Raw genomic sequence first — 18,819 nt, forward strand, 5'->3', positions numbered from 1 at the left:
GTAAGAAACTGATAATAGATGATAGTCATCATGGGATGGGTAATATGAATAGACATTTGAAAACATGCCTTGGACTGACTGGTGAATTATTTTCAGTGTCTGAATTCTGTTCCCAAAACTTTGATCCTGTGGTATTCCGTGGCTTATTAGTAGAGGCCATCATCAAGCATAATCTTCCTTCTAGTTTTTTCTGAATATGAGGGAATTAGGGCTTTGTTTAGATATATATCTCCTGATATTAAGTTACTGTGTAGAAATACAATTAAAGCCTTTGTGTTGAGGATGTTCAAAAATGAAAAACAAAAGCTTCATAATTTGTTTGGCTCAATTGAAGGTAGAATTTGTTTGACATCAGACTTATGGACCTGGCAATGCACTGATGTGTATCTTACTCTTACTGCTCACTTTGTAGACAAAGATTGGAAATTGCATAAAAGAATTTTAAGTTTTTGTCACATGCCTCCTCCGCATACTGGTGTTGCATTATTTGAGAAAATTAATGCATTGGTGACTGAGAAGAATTTATTTTCCATTACTTTGGATAATGCTTCTTCAAATATTTCTTTTGTTAGCATTTTGAAGAATCAATTGAATCTTAGAAGTCTTCTCGTGATGAATGGTGACTTCTTTCATATGCGTTGTTGTGCTCATATTTTGAATTTGATAGTCCAAGATGGACTTAAAAAAATTGATTCTTCGGTGATAAAGATTCGTGAATCCATCAAGTATACAAAGGGCTCTGAGGCTAGGAAACTAAAGTTTTATGAATGCGCTAGACAAATAGGGATATTGGATAGTAGGAGAGGTTTGAGATAAGATGTCCCTACTAGATGGAACTCAACCTATATTATGCTAGATAGTGCAATTTTCTATCGATATGCTTTGATTCATTTAGGGTTGAGTGATTTCAATTTTAGTAATTGTCTTTCTTCTGAAGAGTGAGATAAAACAATGAAGATTTCCAAGTTTTTGGGGTACTTTTATGTGGTTATGTGCTTATTCTCTGGTACAAAGTACACCACATCAAATTTGTTCTTCCCTAAGGTGTTCGTAATTCAACTTCAAATTAAGGCAACTATGGATGACTCTGAAAGTTTCATGAATAAGATGAGGACTTACATGTATACGAAGTTTGAGAAGTATTGGTCAGAGTACAATTTGATTTTGGCAAAGCTTCATGGTGTGAATTCGATCGAATTTACAAAGGTTAATGATAAATTGAATGTTCTTTTTGGTGTGTGCTTGGAAACTTTCGCATCTTGATAATTCAATTACTTTAGTGAATTCAGTGCCTAATCATCAAACAGAATCTGAAGATGTTCTCTTTGAGGTAACCTAAGTTTGTTTTTATTTACTTTATATATTTGCAGTAGTAGTAGTACTATAAAAAATGTTGATATTGTATTTGAAATTGACATGATGCATGATTCTTATTACGTTTTCGTTTTTATTTTTTATGATATAGGATTTTGATAATATTACGATGGTTCAAGTTCAATTGAAAAAAATGAATTGCCGAAGTATTTGGAGGATAAAAGAATAGATAGAAAAGTAGACATATATGTTCTTTCTTGGTGGCAAATGGAGCGTTTTCATTATCCGATACTTTCTCAGTTGGCAAAAGATATGTTAACAATTCCCATTTCAACTGTTGCATCAGAATTTACATTTAGTATTGGGGGAAGAGTACTAGATCAGTATCGTAGTTCATTGTTACCAAAAATAGTTCAAGCTTTGTTGTGCACACGAGATTGACTATTTGGAAAAGGAGGTAATATATTTTTATCTGGTATAGTACTATTGTTTTATTTTTTTTCATAATTATTTTGGTAAGCTTCTCATAATTTGAATGATTTTTAATCTTTGGTTTTTCTATACTTAGTTTATGCGGAAGAGAGTTCTGACGTGGAAAATCTTATTGAAAACATCATCAACATAACTCTTGAAGGCAATAGATCAAGCCAAAGTTTCAATACAATTTCCTCATGATGATCGATGAAAATTGAGGATTTTATAAAAGGAATAACATGCAAGCTTTGAGTTCCATTGACAAGGTTTAAACTTTTGAGAAAGACTTCACAACTTTGAAAACCAAAACTCTTTCATTTTGCATATCCTTGCACATTTAATATTTTGTAATAGACTAGTAGTGTATGAATGTTTTTTTATTAGGCTTTTATTTTCGAGTGTAGATGTAGTACTTAAACGACAAAGGTGTTTTAATGTTTTGATGTAATATTTATGTGACAATGTGTGGTATGTGCAAATTTAAGAAAAAAAATATATTTTTCTTAACGGGTCATAACGGGTCAGGTCACTTTACCCGTTAACAGGTAAAGTGACCCAACATGTTAAAGACCTGTTAAGATAATGAGTGTGACACGACATAATCCGTTAAGATAATAAGTGTTACACGAAAACGACACAAACACGATAGACACGACCTGTTTGCCAGACCTAATTGGAAGTGTGTCTTTAGCCCATCTCTCTGATAATTCAACAATATCTTATGCTGGATATTCTCCCGATTTAATACAGATTCAATATCCTAAAATGACTCTTTTGTGACTAATATAAATACACCACGTAGGCCATGTCAATGGTAAGACATGCTTTGCTCTCTTGCTCAATGCTTAAATTCTAAGATGTTTATACTAACTGGACTATCGGAGGGCATTTGACCGATAACAAACCGATACCTTAGATTAAATACAATTGTTTGTTCTCTTGTGTAGATGGTCATATTCGCTTACTCAATGTGAAAGTTTGGTTCCAACACCTATTAACTAATTATTGACTCATAATCATTATGACTCAACGTGGAGTATAGTTCTTTTAGAGAGCTCCTAAAATAACACTTTGATAGTTTTAAAAATTAAGAGCATGATTACATATGGTCTAAATTATCTATTTGTTTATTTGCTTTTAACTTTTCATTTAAATGTTTACTTATATATTTTATTTCATTTTTTAAAAATTAAAAATTAAAAGCATGATTACAGATGGTCTAAATTCTCTATTAGTTTATTTGCTTTTAACTTTTCATTTAAATGTCTACTTATATATTTTATTTCGTTTTTTAAAATTCGTACATGGAAACAAATCTCCCAGCAGATCTTCCAATGATCCAATCCCTCAATATACCTTTTTCATTTCGGGAGGAATTATGTGTTAGTACAAAAAAAATTCAATTTCGAGATTGTCTACAATATTTACATAATTACATGCATGTAACACAATTATCATTTAATGATCACATATAATTATTATACACGATCACTCTTTCTACGGTCAAATGGTAACGTTCCGACGCTTTCTATCAATTTGATATCATTCATGTACGTATTCGAGGCAAATTCTCTAATTTCACTCATCCATCTAGTTTACCAAATTAAATATTTTCTTTTATTATATTAATATAGGTTGCAAGTAAAAGAAGAAAAAGAAATTGAAAAAAGAAATGAAAATAATAAAAGTTAGACTTTGGAGAAGTGGTGGAACCCAAACACAAAAGGAGTCCTTCCAAGCAATTAGGGCTCTCCTCATCCTCCTCCTCCTCCATTTTCTGCAATCGGGACTAGCACAACGGCACAGAAGGAGACAGAGGAATCGGAGTCTTAGGGTTTCAAAGGAGGATCCGTTGGGTAAGTGCTTATTATATGCTTACTCTTTTGCTTCTTGAAATTGCTTGCTTGCGTAATGTGGATGCTTAATTCTGTAAATCGAGCTCACTGATCCTCGCTAGCCACTGATTTGTTGCGTTTGTATTGATGATTGGTTTTTGAGATTTTGTGCGTTGATCTAATGGTTGTAATGCAATGTATGCTCAATGGTGGTTGATTTGAGAGTTGATTTGTTGTGTAATGGGTAGTGAAGTCACGGTACGAATGTTGAAGGTGTTTGAGAAATGATATGGGCCTGTAAGATGAAAATGTGAGGTTATAGCAGGTTTTAGTGAACTGGGATTGTTTGATTTTGTTTAGTTAAAAATTACGATTGATACGGGTACTTTTGCTGTTTGCTTTAGGATTTGAAGGCTTGGATTTGAGCAGAGAGACGGTATGGACCAGGTTAGTGATGGTTGTGCCATTTTTATGGCTTCTGATCTTTGATTATTGTTTATTTTTGTATCAATAGAATTTGCTATGATTGTGATGTTTGCGGTTTTGCAGTACGAGAAAGTTGAGAAGATTGGTGAAGGAACTTATGGAGTTGTGTACAAGGCTCGTGATCGTGTCACTAATGAGACTATAGCTTTAAAGAAAATTCGCTTGGAGCAGGAAGATGAGGGAGTGCCAAGCACTGCTATACGCGAAATTTCCCTCTTGAAAGAAATGCAGCATGGGAACATTGTCAGGTATACATTTCATTGTGTATGTGGACTAATTTCATCAATTTTAGTAGTTTATGATATAATTATTGGAGTGCTAGAACAGGAAGATGAGCAAAATTTCGCTCACTGATCAAGAGATTGATGAATTTTCCCAATCTACAGCTTGAATTTACATGTTTGGCCATTCATCTTTTCTGACTAATAGAACTGCTGAAGGTATTACCTGTTGTTGAGGAGAAAAAAAGTAGACCTATCAATCTAAGACTGATCTCAAGTTAATATTTTATTTTTGGACTGCAATTATCTTTTGGTTGTATCATGTGCTTCTTCCTATTTGTATTCCCTTTTAACGGAAACTGAATCGATCAACTTTATTTTTTTATTTTTTTATTTTTTGTTTTGTGTGAAAAGGATATGATTATATTGAAAACAAAGTAAAAAAAATACAAAGAAGTTTGTCAAGAAGACCAACCGGAGCAGAAAAAAACACAACAACAGCTCAGGAAAATACTAACAGCTCCAAAGAGATGACAAAAGAAAAAATGAACCATAAAATAGCTGCCTTCCAATCTAGTGAATTAAGGAGTGAAATTCCTCTAGATGATTGGCATAATGATGCCCACAATGCAGATAAAAACTGAACTTTATCCTAAACTTTCTCAAAACCGGAGAATATAGCATGACTGAGCTTGACAATCACCATTGTTTTACTTCACTCTGGGCATGTTGTTTTTCCTGGATTGTCTGAGCTTGACCAGGGAATTAGCATTTCTTTCAATGTCTAATGAACGCATGATTTCCCAGCATGAGCACCCAAAAAATAAAATAGTGCAACATGGGTCCTCTAGAGATGTTTAAAACACAATCATTCTGTTGAATTAAAAACAAACTATACTACTGAGAAAAAAAATTTGAAATTATCATCTTTCCTTAAAGCTTGGTTGCGTTGCAAAATTATTTAGATTTTACAAATACATATGGATATTGCTTGACAGGTTGCAGGATGTAGTGCACAGTGAGAAGCGCTTGTATCTGGTTTTTGAGTACCTGGACTTGGATCTGAAGAAGCATATGGATTCTACTCCTGAATTTGCAAAGGACCCTCGCCAAATAAAAGTGAGTGACTACTTTCTGCACTTTAAACTCTGTGATTCTGTGATATGGAGATTTTTACTTTTAGAAACCTCTAAATGATATAATTGGTGTCCATTGAGTAGATATGTGGTCAGAGAATAGTATTTCATATCTGGTGCAGTTTTTTAATTGTTTTTAAGAAATTTAGCTTTACAAAATAAATATATTAGGCTAGCATCTGGAAGCTTTGTATTTAGTTCCTGCTATTACTTTTTTTTAATTTATTTACCTGTTCAATTCTTCTCTTAGATTGCAAAGCAGATTTCAAGTACTTTTAAAGCCCAAGTAGTGTATGCTTGTGATCCTTGATTCTAGTTTCTACTGAGGTTACCTTACATCGGTCTATGAGTTTTCTTTTGTTATGTAATAAACTATTGAAATAATAAGCTTACAATGGAATGTAATTGGTCGTGTCCTCTTTCTGCAGATGTTTCTTTACCAGATTCTCAGAGGCATTGCTTATTGTCATTCACATAGAGTTCTTCATAGAGATCTGAAACCCCAGAATCTGCTGATAGATCGTCGTACCAATGCACTAAAGCTTGCAGATTTTGGACTGGCTAGAGCATTTGGTATTCCTGTTAGGACATTTACTCATGAGGTCTGAATGCGTCTCTAGTAGATCATGACATTTAGCTGTTTGCAGTAAAATTTGGATATTTTTCTTTTCTTTCACATTTTAATCAATAGCATTTGAATGTGAAAAAAAGATGTGGCAGTAAGCAACAGCAACATGATGCAGTCACATGTACTGAAATTAAAACATTTGGGTTGTTTGATATGTTAACATCTGAGAGCTATTGGTTTGTGTGAGTGTGTGTTTTAATGTTGAAGAAAATGATTTAAATATGGTGGTTCGGCATAGGTGGTGACCCTCTGGTACAGAGCGCCAGAGATATTGCTTGGTTCTCGCCATTACTCCACCCCAGTTGATGTGTGGTCAGTGGGTTGTATATTTGCTGAGATGGTAAACCAACGGCCTTTATTTCCTGGGGACTCTGAGATTGATGAACTGTTCAAGATATTTAGGTGAAAGATTCCCAACCAAATCTATGCTTTTGTTTCCTTTCTTTTTTTTTGTTGTACTTTTCCTGGAAGTTATATGCATCCGGATGTCTGTAAACCATGTAATGTATTTCGTCATCCTCAATGTATCCTATCCTACTCACACTGTTGCTTTTCATATGAAGAATCACGGGTACTCCAACAGAGGATACATGGCCTGGAGTGAATTCTTTGCCTGATTTTAGATCTTCCTTTCCCAAGTGGGGTGCTAAGGTAATATATTTTATGTGTGTTGCTATCTACTCCGTTTATAAAGTTGCTATCTCCGATTGTAAAGTTGCTATCTACTCCAATTATAAAAATCGTCAACCTCTGTGTTTTTGACAATATTAAGTAAAGCATCCTTTACTTTGTAGGATTTGGCAAGTGTAGTTCCAAATCTTGATTCAGCTGGTGTTGATCTTCTCTCTGTAAGTTCAGATTAAATTTCTGCACCTCAATGGGGAAAAACTGTTCATATATGTACTAAGTTGTGGGTGTTAAGTCCTAGTTGATCCCACAAAGGTGTTTCTAATGGTATATGGGGGGAGTACAAGAGTATTTTCCGTATTTTCAAAAGAGAAATACCTTTAATAAGCCTGGAAGCAAAGTCCTATGGTTTTTGTTGTCCATTGTTGTTCTACATGATAATTAGGTATTTTCTTTTAATGAGCCAAATCCCGCAACATTACAGATTGACGAGTAGGAAGGATTTGTCAATTTCTAAGGTTTAAAGAATCCAGTGCACATGACATCTAGAAAATTTAGAAGGAGCTTCATAGAGGAAGAAAATGAATGCTAAACACGATACAAAAGAATATATTGCACTGCGGTTTTCTATTGTTTAAGTATTTTCTTTTTAATGTTCCAGAAAATGCTGTGCTTGGATCCGAGCAAAAGGATTACGGCCAGGAGCGCTCTTGAGCATGAGTACTTCAAAGATATTGCGTTTGTACCATAATGCTCCCATCTTCACATCCTGGCAGAGAATGTTTATACTATAGTGTAGCATCCTGTGAACTTTGTTTGAATGAGAGTTTGTGTGTTGCTTGTGATTTTTCCTCCTCATTCCGCAGACATGGTTCCAATTCGTTGATTTGGCTTTCAGCAGATATTATTATGAATTACAGTTTGCCCTGCCCTCAGTTCTTTCCTTTACCTTTTATTTTCTCTTAATGATATACAGCTTGTAATTGACAGTTCATGTCCTGTGAGAAACAATTTTCCTTCGAGGAATATAAAAGAGAGTTTGCTTTGGATATGTTTTCGATTTCACATGTTCAACGGAAATGCATGCGATCTCATTTTCATCTTGCTACCAAAGCAGGCTGACCCTGCGTCTGCTAGGTGTTTGTTTGGTTCCTCTGGAAATTCTGTGTTTTGAACCGTTATGATTGATGCCAAATGTGTGCCTTTGTTGTGTCATATGGTGCTGCTTCATACACTGTTTTGCTTCAAGCAATGTTGAGCCAATTGTTGACGTAGTTTCTTTACGTACTTGAAATTTGACATTTCAACAACCTTTGTATGAAGGGTAAATTGCGATTGACCCTATGAATTGTCACTTGAGTTGAAATTGACACTCTAAACTAGTTTTTTGGTAAATTAACCCTTTGAACTATTTAAAATCAATCAATTTACCCCTTGTTAGATTGCGGAATCAATTTCGTCAAATTTAAGGGCAAATTAGTGATTTCATTATTAATTATTACTTGACGGCTATAACAACTAAAAAAATTTTGACACATGGACACAGAATAATATAAAAACATATAGCATAATAAGAAAACATAAAATATTACATAATGGAGCATCTCACATTATCATTATACATTATTTTGTATTCATATGTCATAAATGTAGTGGTGGTTATAGTTGACAAATAAGAATTGACGAGGGAAAGACTAATTTTCCTTTGAATTTGACGAAATAATGGATGAAATCAACCGACATGGGGTCAATTGGCTGATTTCAAATAGTTCAGGGGGTTAATTTACCAAAAAAATAATTCAGGAGATCAATTTCAACTGGAGTAATAGTTCAAGGGGTCAAATGACAGTTTACTCTGGTATAAACATAAAGGAATGTGTTCTCTAACCTTGTAAAAATGTGACATACACGTTTGAATGATGATGGTTTTTTTACACGTCTTATTTTAAGTGGATTGATCTATCGCTGGTGCCACATGATGCGAACATGTTTTAATAAGGTAATGATAGTAATGATTTTCACAGTTCATTTTCTCTTGCTGCATTTTTGACCTTGTTTATGTGTTTTAATTCTCATTTGATTTATTCAGTCTAAAGATAAAAAAAAAAGAAAAAGAAAAAAAAGATTAGATTGCACGAGAAAGAAATAGTATTACAAAAATCACTTTCCTTTCCGTTACATGAAAGTGCTCATATGGTTATCTATTCTAGAGATTGCATTTAGATAATGATGGGAGCCCATAGATTTGGATCAAATGACCAAGAAAATTAAGTCAAAACATTTAAACGGTATGATTGTTAAGTTAGGCATACAAACATGTTTAGGTAAGAGCATTTACAATTCGTCCTGTCTTTGATTTGATGGAGAATCATGTCGTGAAAGGCAAGCAAGGGTAGAGAAGGTCTACCAGAAAAGGAAGGGGAGAGACAAGTTTGAAGCAAAAGCAATTGCAATACGTGTATGAGAGAGTAGAATTTATACATACGAGGTGGGGGGTTTTCATTGGTGGAAGCAGATAGAGATAAAAAGGCCGATTGAGTTTGAAACTTTGCTGTGAGTGACAAACAATTCAAATGCAGAAAATGAAGAGCCTTGGGAGTAATTCCTTTGCCAGTAGTAGTGGGAGGCTGTCGACGGAGGAGAACGACGATGAGGAGATTTCGAGGCTGGCAATATCGGCGTACCAAGCTAGAGAGGAAGAGATTGAGAGGAAGAAGATGGAGGTTAAGGAGAAAGTTGAAGCTCAGTTGGGTCGCGCTGAGGAAGAAACTAGGCGTCTGACGCAGATTTGGGAAGTAGGTTCTACAAACTCTACTCTTATTTTTACATTTTTATGCATGCGACATTGGGACCTCGGGTGTAATGGGAATGTTCTTAATTAATTGAGATGCAAGTCTTACAGAAATCGATCACTTGCTGATGAAGTTATGATATATATTGCACAATCTTTACAATCTAGTAGGAGCTGGAAGTGCTGGGAGATCCCATGAGGAAGGAACTTGCAAATGTAAGGAAGAAAATCGACATGGCTAATCGAGAGCTGAAGCCGCTGGGACTGAGCTGCCAGAAGAAGGTGCATTAGAGCATGAATCTACTATATTTTATATATATATATGCTTGAAAAGTATATGAAAAATAAACATTATTTTACTTGTCAACAAGCAGGAAAAAGAATACAAAGAAGCCCTGGAAAGCTTCAATGAAAAGAACAAAGAAAAGGCTCAACTTGTAAGCACACTTATGGAGGTAATTAAACATAATAATTAAATTATTATTAGTTAATTGTCCAGTCCACAAATTATGCACGGCCTTCTGCACTACTTGGAACTTGTTCTTACAATTTGTTGTAATCTGCTAATTAGCAGCTGTTGACCGAGAGTGAGAAGCTGAGGATGCAGAAGCTAGAGGAGCTGAGCAAGAACATAAAACCAACACTATGAATTCATCAGATGTAAAAGATTAAAGACAAAAGAGGAACCTGCATTCTTGCTCAAATTTCTTGTTTCATCGTGTCAAGCCAGAGACTATTCAAAGTTTTATTTTAAAAGACCAATGCATGCAAGTACTAATTTTACATCTTAATACGACATGCATAATTTAGCAACTGATATATTTAATCAACATTAAAATCTAAATTTAGTAAATTTACATGACGTTTACACATCGCTGTATTGATAAAATTGACTAATGAGGACGAATACAAATAGAAATAACAAAGAATGTTTAATGGATAGACAGCGAGACAGATCAAACGGTTCGTAGAATTTACTTTTTGAAGGAGGAAGATCATGTACAAATAAATCCGCTATTCGATCGCTATCTCAATCACTCTACCTCATGAGATAATTCTGGATATGGAAGTGTTCTAGAAGAAACAACTTCCTACTCTTAAGTAGGGTTGCAAAAAAAATTCTGAAATTCTCGAACCGAACCGAAAAAATCCTAAAACTAAACCGAAACATCCTGAACCGAAAATCCAGAACCGTTCAATACCGATCTCAAACTGATCCCAAAAAATTCAGCATGGGATTTGGGATCCAATATGCCTTCTTTCGGTATCTTATTCTTAACGAAAAATTATATATATATAATATTTTTAATCAAATTATATTAGTAAATATACAACTCTAATTATTATAAGCTGTTGGATTTGGTTAAGATTTAATCTCAATCATTAATTTATTGTTAAAACTCTCTCCAGTCACTTGTCATCACTCTGTCTCTTTCTCTCCACTTTGCTTCGCTCTTTCTCCACCCAAACCCAAATCTCTCTCTCGACTAGTCTCCTCCTCAGTCCTCCCACTATGAGAGTGCCACACCATCCAAATCCTTGCCTGAATCACAAATCTACCACCCACACCGGTCACAAACTTTGATTCTCTTTCTCGAAAGTCCAAATTGGACTAAGTGTCTCGGTCTCGGTTTCACCATAGCAAATCCTCGCCTAGAATTCATACGACGAGACACCTCGTTCATGAAGAGGCGTCGTTAGGGCGCCACTGCCGACAATTTCTAGGACTCGAATTAATTTATTTCCTGTGGTTGATTTTTAGGGTTTGTGAAAATTGGGATTTCTGAAATTTTAATTGTTTCTAAAATTATATTTCTGCAATTGGATTTGGTTTGGATTTGTCAATTTGAATAACTTAAATTTCTGAGTGTGCATGTCAATTAATCTTATCGGAAGAGGAAGGAAGCAATATGTATGAAACTTTCTCTATGAAAGGAGGGGAACACCCTTGCTTCGTAGTTGATCTATTTCCCAAATCATATCGGAATCTCGAAAGACTTTCGGGAATACCAAAATTTTGGGTCAGTTTCGGATTTTGAAATCTCGTTCCAAAAGGGATTGGTTCAGGATTCGGGGTTTGGGTTTCAGTTCGAGATCCCAACCCGAACCGGCCTTGCTCTCAAGACAAGAAGTTTTTGGTCCACTATACTAGTTTGGGTGATATGTTGAATTGGAATAAGATTATTATTGATAATGTTTCACTTATATGGTAGCTACTGACATTAATGAAAAACAATGGTACCTAACCATGTTCTGTTGGAAAATAACAACATAAAACAGATTGGCCAAATGAAAAGAAACAATCCAAGATTCCTTATCAAAGAGTATTTGGACATGTATTGTCAACACCACCAAATGGGTATGCATAAGGAAAAGGGATGAGATGAATGAAATGTGCTTAGAAACGTTTTTGGCGCAAGACTTCTCTCATTTGCCCTATGATTGATCATAGCATTATGAATTTGGTTATAGCGTATCACCATGGGATTATGATATGGAAATAGAATTTCGCGAGGAACTTAGACTAGTTCAAATAGTTCTAAACTATGGAACAACCTTTCAATTTGATCTAGGTGTCCACTTTCTAAGTGAGCATTTGATAAATCAGGGATATGTACCCTTTGCATGTTCTCTAAAGTAGTCATTCTGGACTTGTTAGAGTTATAACCTATGTCGTTGACATGAATGTCATTAAGACTCTAGAAGAGCATGAGAAAGCTAACTCATAACCAATGTCATAATTTGAGATGAAGGATCTAGGAAAACTCATCCATTTCTTGGCTTGAGGTTCGAGCATTATTTTGATGGTGTTCTACTCGCCAGTCTAACTACCCATGATCATCTATACGCTAGGTGCAAAGTGAGACCCTTGAAGAGGTTGTAGAATACAAAGTTCCATATCGGAGTACAATTTGCATGATAGTTCTTACAGGGAGTTTTGACGATCTCAAGGAGAGTATTCAATAATATATTCACTTGACCTTAATGTATTCTTTTCCCTTGAATCAGGAACACTATTTCCCGTTGGGGTTTTGCTAACCTGACGAGGTTTAACAAGTCACCCACATTTGGCTGGTCATACCCTTGACATGTGCGTTTACCATCACTTGATCATCTCAAGCATCGACATTGTATTAACTCACTTTTTTTTTCTTCTCCTTAGACTAAGAGTTTGTCCCATTGAGTTTACCATAGCCAGGTTTTGGTGAGACTATACTCCTAAGTGCATCCTTACTTGTGAGACTCACGTATGCATGACTTGTTCTTGACAAGAAGACTTCATCAACTGCTTCTACATTTGCCTGAAGGCTTAATGGAACAACTTATTTAGTTCTACACTCAAGGGGGGAATGTTGCAGCTAATATTATAATAAGAATGTGATTGTGTAACTAGAAGTACGAATCTTGATGAGTCGATATTTATTCTATATTTTTACCTAATCTTAGTTATAACTTATTTGTTATTTTGATAAATTTTTGATACTTTGTTGCATATTTCAATTACAGGATAGGTGAATCTACTTTGGGCAAAAAGTGATTAAAAGGAGAAATTTTAGAGTGGGTCCGTTTGTCTTCTTAGTTGATTGTCTCAAATCTCATATTTTATTTTTTAGCTGTTTGCTCATCGAGAATAAAGAAGGTTGATCATGTAGTGCTGATAGATTTGACGTTTTAGGCTAATAAGTCATTGAAGATGACTTTTTTTGAAGAAAATTTCTTCTACAAAGTTGTAGGGAACACCTTTATCTTTCCAACGCCACCTCGCAGGCCGTATTTGGAGCAGATTTGGTTCTAAAATGTGTGGATTTTGTGGCTGCCCAGATTATCTGATAAATAGAATTGTGTTTCCTAGTTTATTATTTTATTTGGATTTTCAGAAATTTTGGCAGACGTATTTTAAATAGGATTCAAATTTATTATTCTATTCATCGGCCGAGGTTGGAGCCCTTAAGAGGTAGAACGTTTTTGACATTGGAAATCTCCGCTTAGGAGCTTTGACAACTTTTAACAAGGGTGTTTTCTACTCTTTTCTTATTAATAATATTTTGATTTTTAATTATGATTATTGATGGGTCGATTTTGTTCCATACTTTACTCTATTCTTCATATTAATTTAGTTGTTATTTTATGAGAACTTTGATACTTTGTGTTAATAATCCTATTGTAAGTCATGCAAATCTTTTTTGGACAAACAAGTGAGCAAATGAGCGAATTTTCAGTAATTTTAAATGGAAGGCGTTCGTGAGTCTTTCAACCTGTTATTGTCAAAGTTTCAAGTTTTTATGATTAGCTGTTGATTTATGGCAAATAAATAAGGGGAACTTTAATGAAAAACTTCCGGTACTGTTCGTTTTAACGAAAAACCACATTTTACACTAAAAAGTCAATCTTGGTATTATTCACTTTACCATTTATTTTGTCTTTATCATTAAAACTCAAAATTTTCAAACTCTTTTCATTAGTTTGCTTATAAATAAATGATTAGTGATCAAAGCTGCCAGAGTGATATGTTTCATGATTAATGGGCTTTTTAGCAGCAAAGATGGTACTTATAGAGTTACGCCCTTCTACAAAGATGTGCAGGGCATTTCAAGCTTTAAAGACAAGACCTCATGGGCTAGTTTTGGAGCTGGCCCCCTTTTCTTCCATTCTTTCTGCCGTCCCTCTCTTTTCTCACACAAGTATTATTTATTACAAAATATGTTGTTTTATTAGATACATAACCTACACGAACATATACAAACACGATTTTACAAAGCAGACTATGTCAGCTTTCAAAATCATAAGACTGATCATTGCAAGTGTCGACATCGATCTATTAGTGTATAAGCTGTGAGCTAAGTAAAGTTAAAGTAAATAAGCCTTGTTTCTAATTGTGTATTCACTTAGTCTTAGATTATGACAAGTGTAAGGCTGAGATTGTATTGTTGGTTGTGTGTATCCAGCTAAGTCTTGTTAACAGAATTATTCCCTTTTGCACGATTGTGTGTGCTGTGTGGAAAATATACTTTACAAAGGAAGAAAAGGTTCCTCTGTAACTTGCAGAGAGAATAGCAGTCATTTCTACATTCTCAGTGCATTTTCTCCTTCTTCCATTTTACAAAACGCTAACATGGCCTCAGAGCCAGGATCGATTGTTTGAGATCTGGGCGTAAAACCAATCGAGCTACACTCGAACTCGTTCCGGGTTGGGTGACGTTGCCGGAAATTTACAAAACTCGATTTCGATTTGTATTCGCATCATCAAAGCTCGAAGATGGCTGGACCTGGAAGTTCTGAGGTGAGAACTCCGATCTTCTCCGGTGAGAACTACGAGTTCTGGAGAATCAAGATGGTGACGATCTTCAAATCTCATGGGTTATGGAAATTAGTTGAAAAAGGGATTACGATCTCAGAAACAAAGAAGAAGAAGAAGGCTGAAGGAAGCTCAGAGGAAGAAGAAGACGATGAGAAAATGGTCGCAGCATATATGCAAGATGCAAAAGCTCTGGGTATTATTCAGAACGCAGTCTCAGATCAGATATTTCCTCGGATTGCTAATGCAGATTCTGCGAAGATGGCTTGGGATCTGTTATATGGCGAGTATCATGGTGGTGATCAGGTGAGATCTGTGAAACTACAAAATCTGAGACGTGAATTTGAGTATGCTAGGATGCGTGATGATGAAACTCTGTCTGGGTATCTTACTAGGCTAAATGAATTGATCAATCAGATGAAAACATTTGGTGAGATTCTGTCTAATGAAAGGCTTGTGCAGAAAGTGCTCATTAGTCTCAGTAAACCATATGATCCCATATGTCTAGTTATTGAAAATACCAAGTGCTTAGAAACTGTAGAACTGCAGGAGGTTGTAGCAATTTTGAAGAGTCAAGAACAACGATTTGATTTGCATAGTGTTGATGTCACTGAAAAGGCTTTTGCCTCATTCTCTGTGAGTTCAAAAGGACAAACCAGTGGAAATGCTCAATCTGGTACATTCAAATCCTATAAGCACTTGAATTCGAAGGGAAAGAAATGGGAATCTAAGCCTAAGTTTCAACAGAGGTCATTCACTAATCCTACACAGAACTCAAACTCTTCTAGGTATGTGAAGCAAGATATAGTTAAACCACAGTGTAAAGTGTGCTCTAAGTTTCACTTTGGAGAATGTCGATACAAGGGGCAATCCAAATGTCACAACTGTGATAGGTTTGGATATTGGGCTAGAGAATGCACAGTAGGCAAGGTTGTTCAGAAGGCAAACTGTGCTAATCAGGCAGAAGTGACAGGTAATCTGTTTTATGCTAACAGTGCAATTACTGAGGTCAAGGTGCATGAAAACTGGTACATTGATAGTGGTTGTAGTAACCACATGACTGGAAATGCTGAGCTACTTAGGGATGTAAGGACAAATGTCACTGGAAAGGTACAAATGCCCACTGGAAATCTGGTAGATGTTGCTGGAATAGGTTCACTTATGATTGATACAAATGCTGGTAGTAAATGCATCAAGGAAGTCATGTTTCTACCTGGTTTGAAGGAAAATCTGTTGAGTGTGGGACAGATGGACGAACATGGATATTATTTGCTATTTGGTGGAGGAGAGTGTTGTATCTTTGATGGTCCTTCACTTGATTGTCTGGTTATCAAGGTTAAGATGAAAAGTAATAGGTGCTACCCTTTGTTTTTAATGCAAACTGATCAAGTTGCATTGAAAACTAGTGTAGCTGAATGTACCTGGACTTGGCACAAGAGACTAGGACACCTAAATCTTAGAAGCCTCAAGCAGCTTAGAGAAAAAGAAATGGTGCATGGTCTTCCGCACCTTGAAAATGTTGATGGTGTGACATCCCGTCCCGAGATTATAAAAACGTACGTGTGAATTTACCTTTTTACCCCTAGTTCGTTACATTTACGTGTAGTGTTGTGTTGTGTGGTGTTGTAGGACCACACACACACTCACACACTCTCTTTCTCTCCCGTGATTCCCTCTCCCTCTTTCTCTTCCCTGTCTCTCTCTCCTCCCTTACAAATCTCTCATTCTCTCTCAGTTCTCTCTCTCTCCTTCGAACTCACACGGACCACCCACAAAACCACCCTAAAACTATACCAACGAAGGATCTAAGACCACCATCGTACTCTTGAAGACCACACGAACACGATGGTACCAATTTTAGGTGAGTTTCACTTCGGAAAACATGGATTTCAATTTCACCGTGTGTGTGCACTGTTCATGCACACGTAAAACTTGATGTTTTTGGGATTTTTAAGCTTGTAGATGTCTTAGTGAGGTCCCAAGGAGCCTTGGAGTACTTCGTTGGAGAAGTTTGGACGTCGGGATCATCGTGGTCAAAGTTGGCCGGAGCTTTCGAGGCTTTTTCCGGCAAGTCCACGGCGAGTTAGGGGTCGAGGCAAGTATGGATGTATTCCTCTCGTCAATACCTTCATTTTGATATAAAGTACGTTGAAAATGGTTAAGAAATGAAGAAGTTATGACACTTTGAAGTTTACCCAGAAATTCCGGCAAAACACCCACCTCCGGCGAAACCAGTCCGGCGACGCGAGGAAGAAGACGCGCGCGTGGGCAGCGCGTGAACAGGGCGCGTGGGGGCGCGTGAAAGCTCCAAATTGAGTTCTAAAAATTGTCACGTGTTTGTGACGTCGTGTAGATCACCGTGGTATATTCATATACCCAAATTGAGCAATGTATGAAAAAGTTATGGACGAATGTTTGTGTATGTGCGTTTAATTGATGATTTTATAATTATTCTTTTATAGGTGAAAGTTGTACGGACGACGAATGTAACCAAACTAGGCGTGAGGGTTACGACCCGGCTACTTATCAGTGAGTGGGCAGTTATTTTTTTAGTATATATATACGTATGCTTGACGTATTTCCCAGAAAACGTATTTTAAAAGAAATACGAATTAAATATCTTGTCATATATGCATCATATTTTAATATGTGCATTATCATAATTATGCATACTGTGGCATGGTGCTGAGGAGGCCCAGGTAAGCTACATTTGATAAACATTTGATATACGTACGAAATACATTTGATATACGTATGAAATACGTTTGGAATACGATTGAAATACTATCATCACATGCATTAGTAGTGGCATACATTTATATATGTGTATTTGGTACTGTGAATGCACAGGTAAGTGCCAGGTAAATGTTATTCGTATTTACATTCAGCAGTAGTTTGAGATGCTTAGAGAGCTCATAACCTGCACCCCCCGTGTTAGTGCTCCCGCCCTGAGCAGGGCCCAGTCCTTCACGTGATGTTCACCTCCCCGCACCTCATGCTCAGCTTGGATCCAAGCTAGGTGCCCAGGCCTGTCGTACAGACCACTTTAGGTGGTTCCGACTCGTAGGTGACCCGCGATTATTCGCCCAGCCTTCACGTGATCGTAGCACTAAAGCGTATATATATACGTACACCCAGTCCTGTCGTACAGACCACTTTAGGTGGTTCCGACTCGTGGTCAGGTTCAGTTGTTCAGTTATTGAGTTTGAGATTTGAGCTCTATATGCAGCCGTACAGGTCACGTTAGGTGACTCCCGGCTGCCAGATTATATGTTATTGATGTGAGTTATGCTTGAGCACTTACATTTATTATGAGGCTTTGACATGGTACATTCTTGAGCATGATTGATATACCCTTGAGCATGTTTGGCATATTTATACATACGTATATATGTTTATTTTCTGGAAAGTATATTTGTTTTACGGCGAGGGGTAGGTTTTGAATAAGTTTGTTTTGCTGACCCACTCAACTTTGTTTTGCGCCCCTCCAGGTTTAAGATATCAGAGCTTGGTGGCTACGAGGAATCCAACGGTGTTCTGACAGAATGGCCAAAAATTAGGACTCACCTTTGGGTGTTTCATCTTAGAAATTGTATCTTTAAAGCTTCCGTACTGTGTAAATGGTTACGTCACGCTCACGTGACGGCCAGCATGCCCTCCTTCGGGACGGGGTGTGTCAGATGGTGTGTGTGCAGGATGTCAAATGGGAAAACAACACAGAGATTGGTTTCCAAAAGGACAAGCTTGGAGAGCCAAGAATCCTCTAGAATTGATACACACAGATTTGTGTGGTCCCATGAATAATGAATCAATTGCTGGGAATAAATATTTCATGTTGTTTATTGATGATCACACAAGAATGTCATGGGTTTATTTCCTACGACATAAGTCTGAGGCACTAATCTGTTTTAGAAAGTTCAAAACAATGGTGGAGTTACAATGTGGATTTAAAGTGAAATGTCTAAGAAGTGACAGAGGGGGAGAATTTCTCTCAACTGAATTCAGCAAGTT

General features: G+C 36.3%; 2 protein-coding genes across 2 annotated transcripts; both read left to right on the forward strand.

Moving 5' to 3' along the window:
• The first annotated feature begins 3,493 nt into the window (after nucleotides 1-3,493).
• Nucleotides 3,494-7,648, forward strand: LOC137734014 (cell division control protein 2 homolog). Its single transcript, XM_068473256.1, has 9 exons — nucleotides 3,494-3,644; nucleotides 4,028-4,070; nucleotides 4,173-4,357; nucleotides 5,329-5,449; nucleotides 5,895-6,068; nucleotides 6,333-6,496; nucleotides 6,658-6,745; nucleotides 6,889-6,942; nucleotides 7,383-7,648. Exons 2-9 carry the CDS (start codon nucleotides 4,062-4,064, stop codon nucleotides 7,470-7,472), a joined length of 885 nt encoding a protein of 294 aa, XP_068329357.1. The 5' UTR covers nucleotides 3,494-3,644; nucleotides 4,028-4,061; the 3' UTR covers nucleotides 7,473-7,648.
• A 1,600-nt stretch (nucleotides 7,649-9,248) lies between these two features.
• Nucleotides 9,249-10,298, forward strand: LOC137735725 (uncharacterized). Its single transcript, XM_068475167.1, has 4 exons — nucleotides 9,249-9,516; nucleotides 9,684-9,794; nucleotides 9,887-9,967; nucleotides 10,087-10,298. The coding sequence occupies exons 1-4, from the start codon at nucleotides 9,295-9,297 to the stop codon at nucleotides 10,159-10,161; spliced, it is 489 nt and encodes a 162-aa protein (XP_068331268.1). The 5' UTR covers nucleotides 9,249-9,294; the 3' UTR covers nucleotides 10,162-10,298.
• The last annotated feature ends 8,521 nt before the right edge of the window (nucleotides 10,299-18,819 follow it).

This window comes from Pyrus communis, chromosome 5 (genome assembly GCF_963583255.1).
Source record: "Pyrus communis chromosome 5, drPyrComm1.1, whole genome shotgun sequence".
In the NCBI taxonomy this organism is placed as follows: domain Eukaryota; kingdom Viridiplantae; phylum Streptophyta; class Magnoliopsida; order Rosales; family Rosaceae; genus Pyrus; species Pyrus communis.

What these genes read in the sequence shown, in the direction of transcription:
- LOC137734014 (XM_068473256.1), top strand. An exon ending in AGGACCCTCGCCAAATAAAA is followed by an intron (nt 5,450 to 5,894) that starts GTGAGTGACTAC and finishes CTCTTTCTGCAG; the next exon opens with ATGTTTCTTTACCAGATTCT. An exon ending in GAACTGTTCAAGATATTTAG is followed by an intron (nt 6,497 to 6,657) that starts GTGAAAGATTCC and finishes TTTCATATGAAG; the next exon opens with AATCACGGGTACTCCAACAG.
- LOC137735725 (XM_068475167.1), top strand. Translation starts at nt 9,295, where the DNA reads ATGCAGAAAATGAAGAGCCTTGGGAGTAATTCCTTTGCCAGTAGTAGT. An exon ending in GTCTGACGCAGATTTGGGAA is followed by an intron (nt 9,517 to 9,683) that starts GTAGGTTCTACA and finishes ACAATCTAGTAG; the next exon opens with GAGCTGGAAGTGCTGGGAGA. An exon ending in TTGTAAGCACACTTATGGAG is followed by an intron (nt 9,968 to 10,086) that starts GTAATTAAACAT and finishes GCTAATTAGCAG; the next exon opens with CTGTTGACCGAGAGTGAGAA.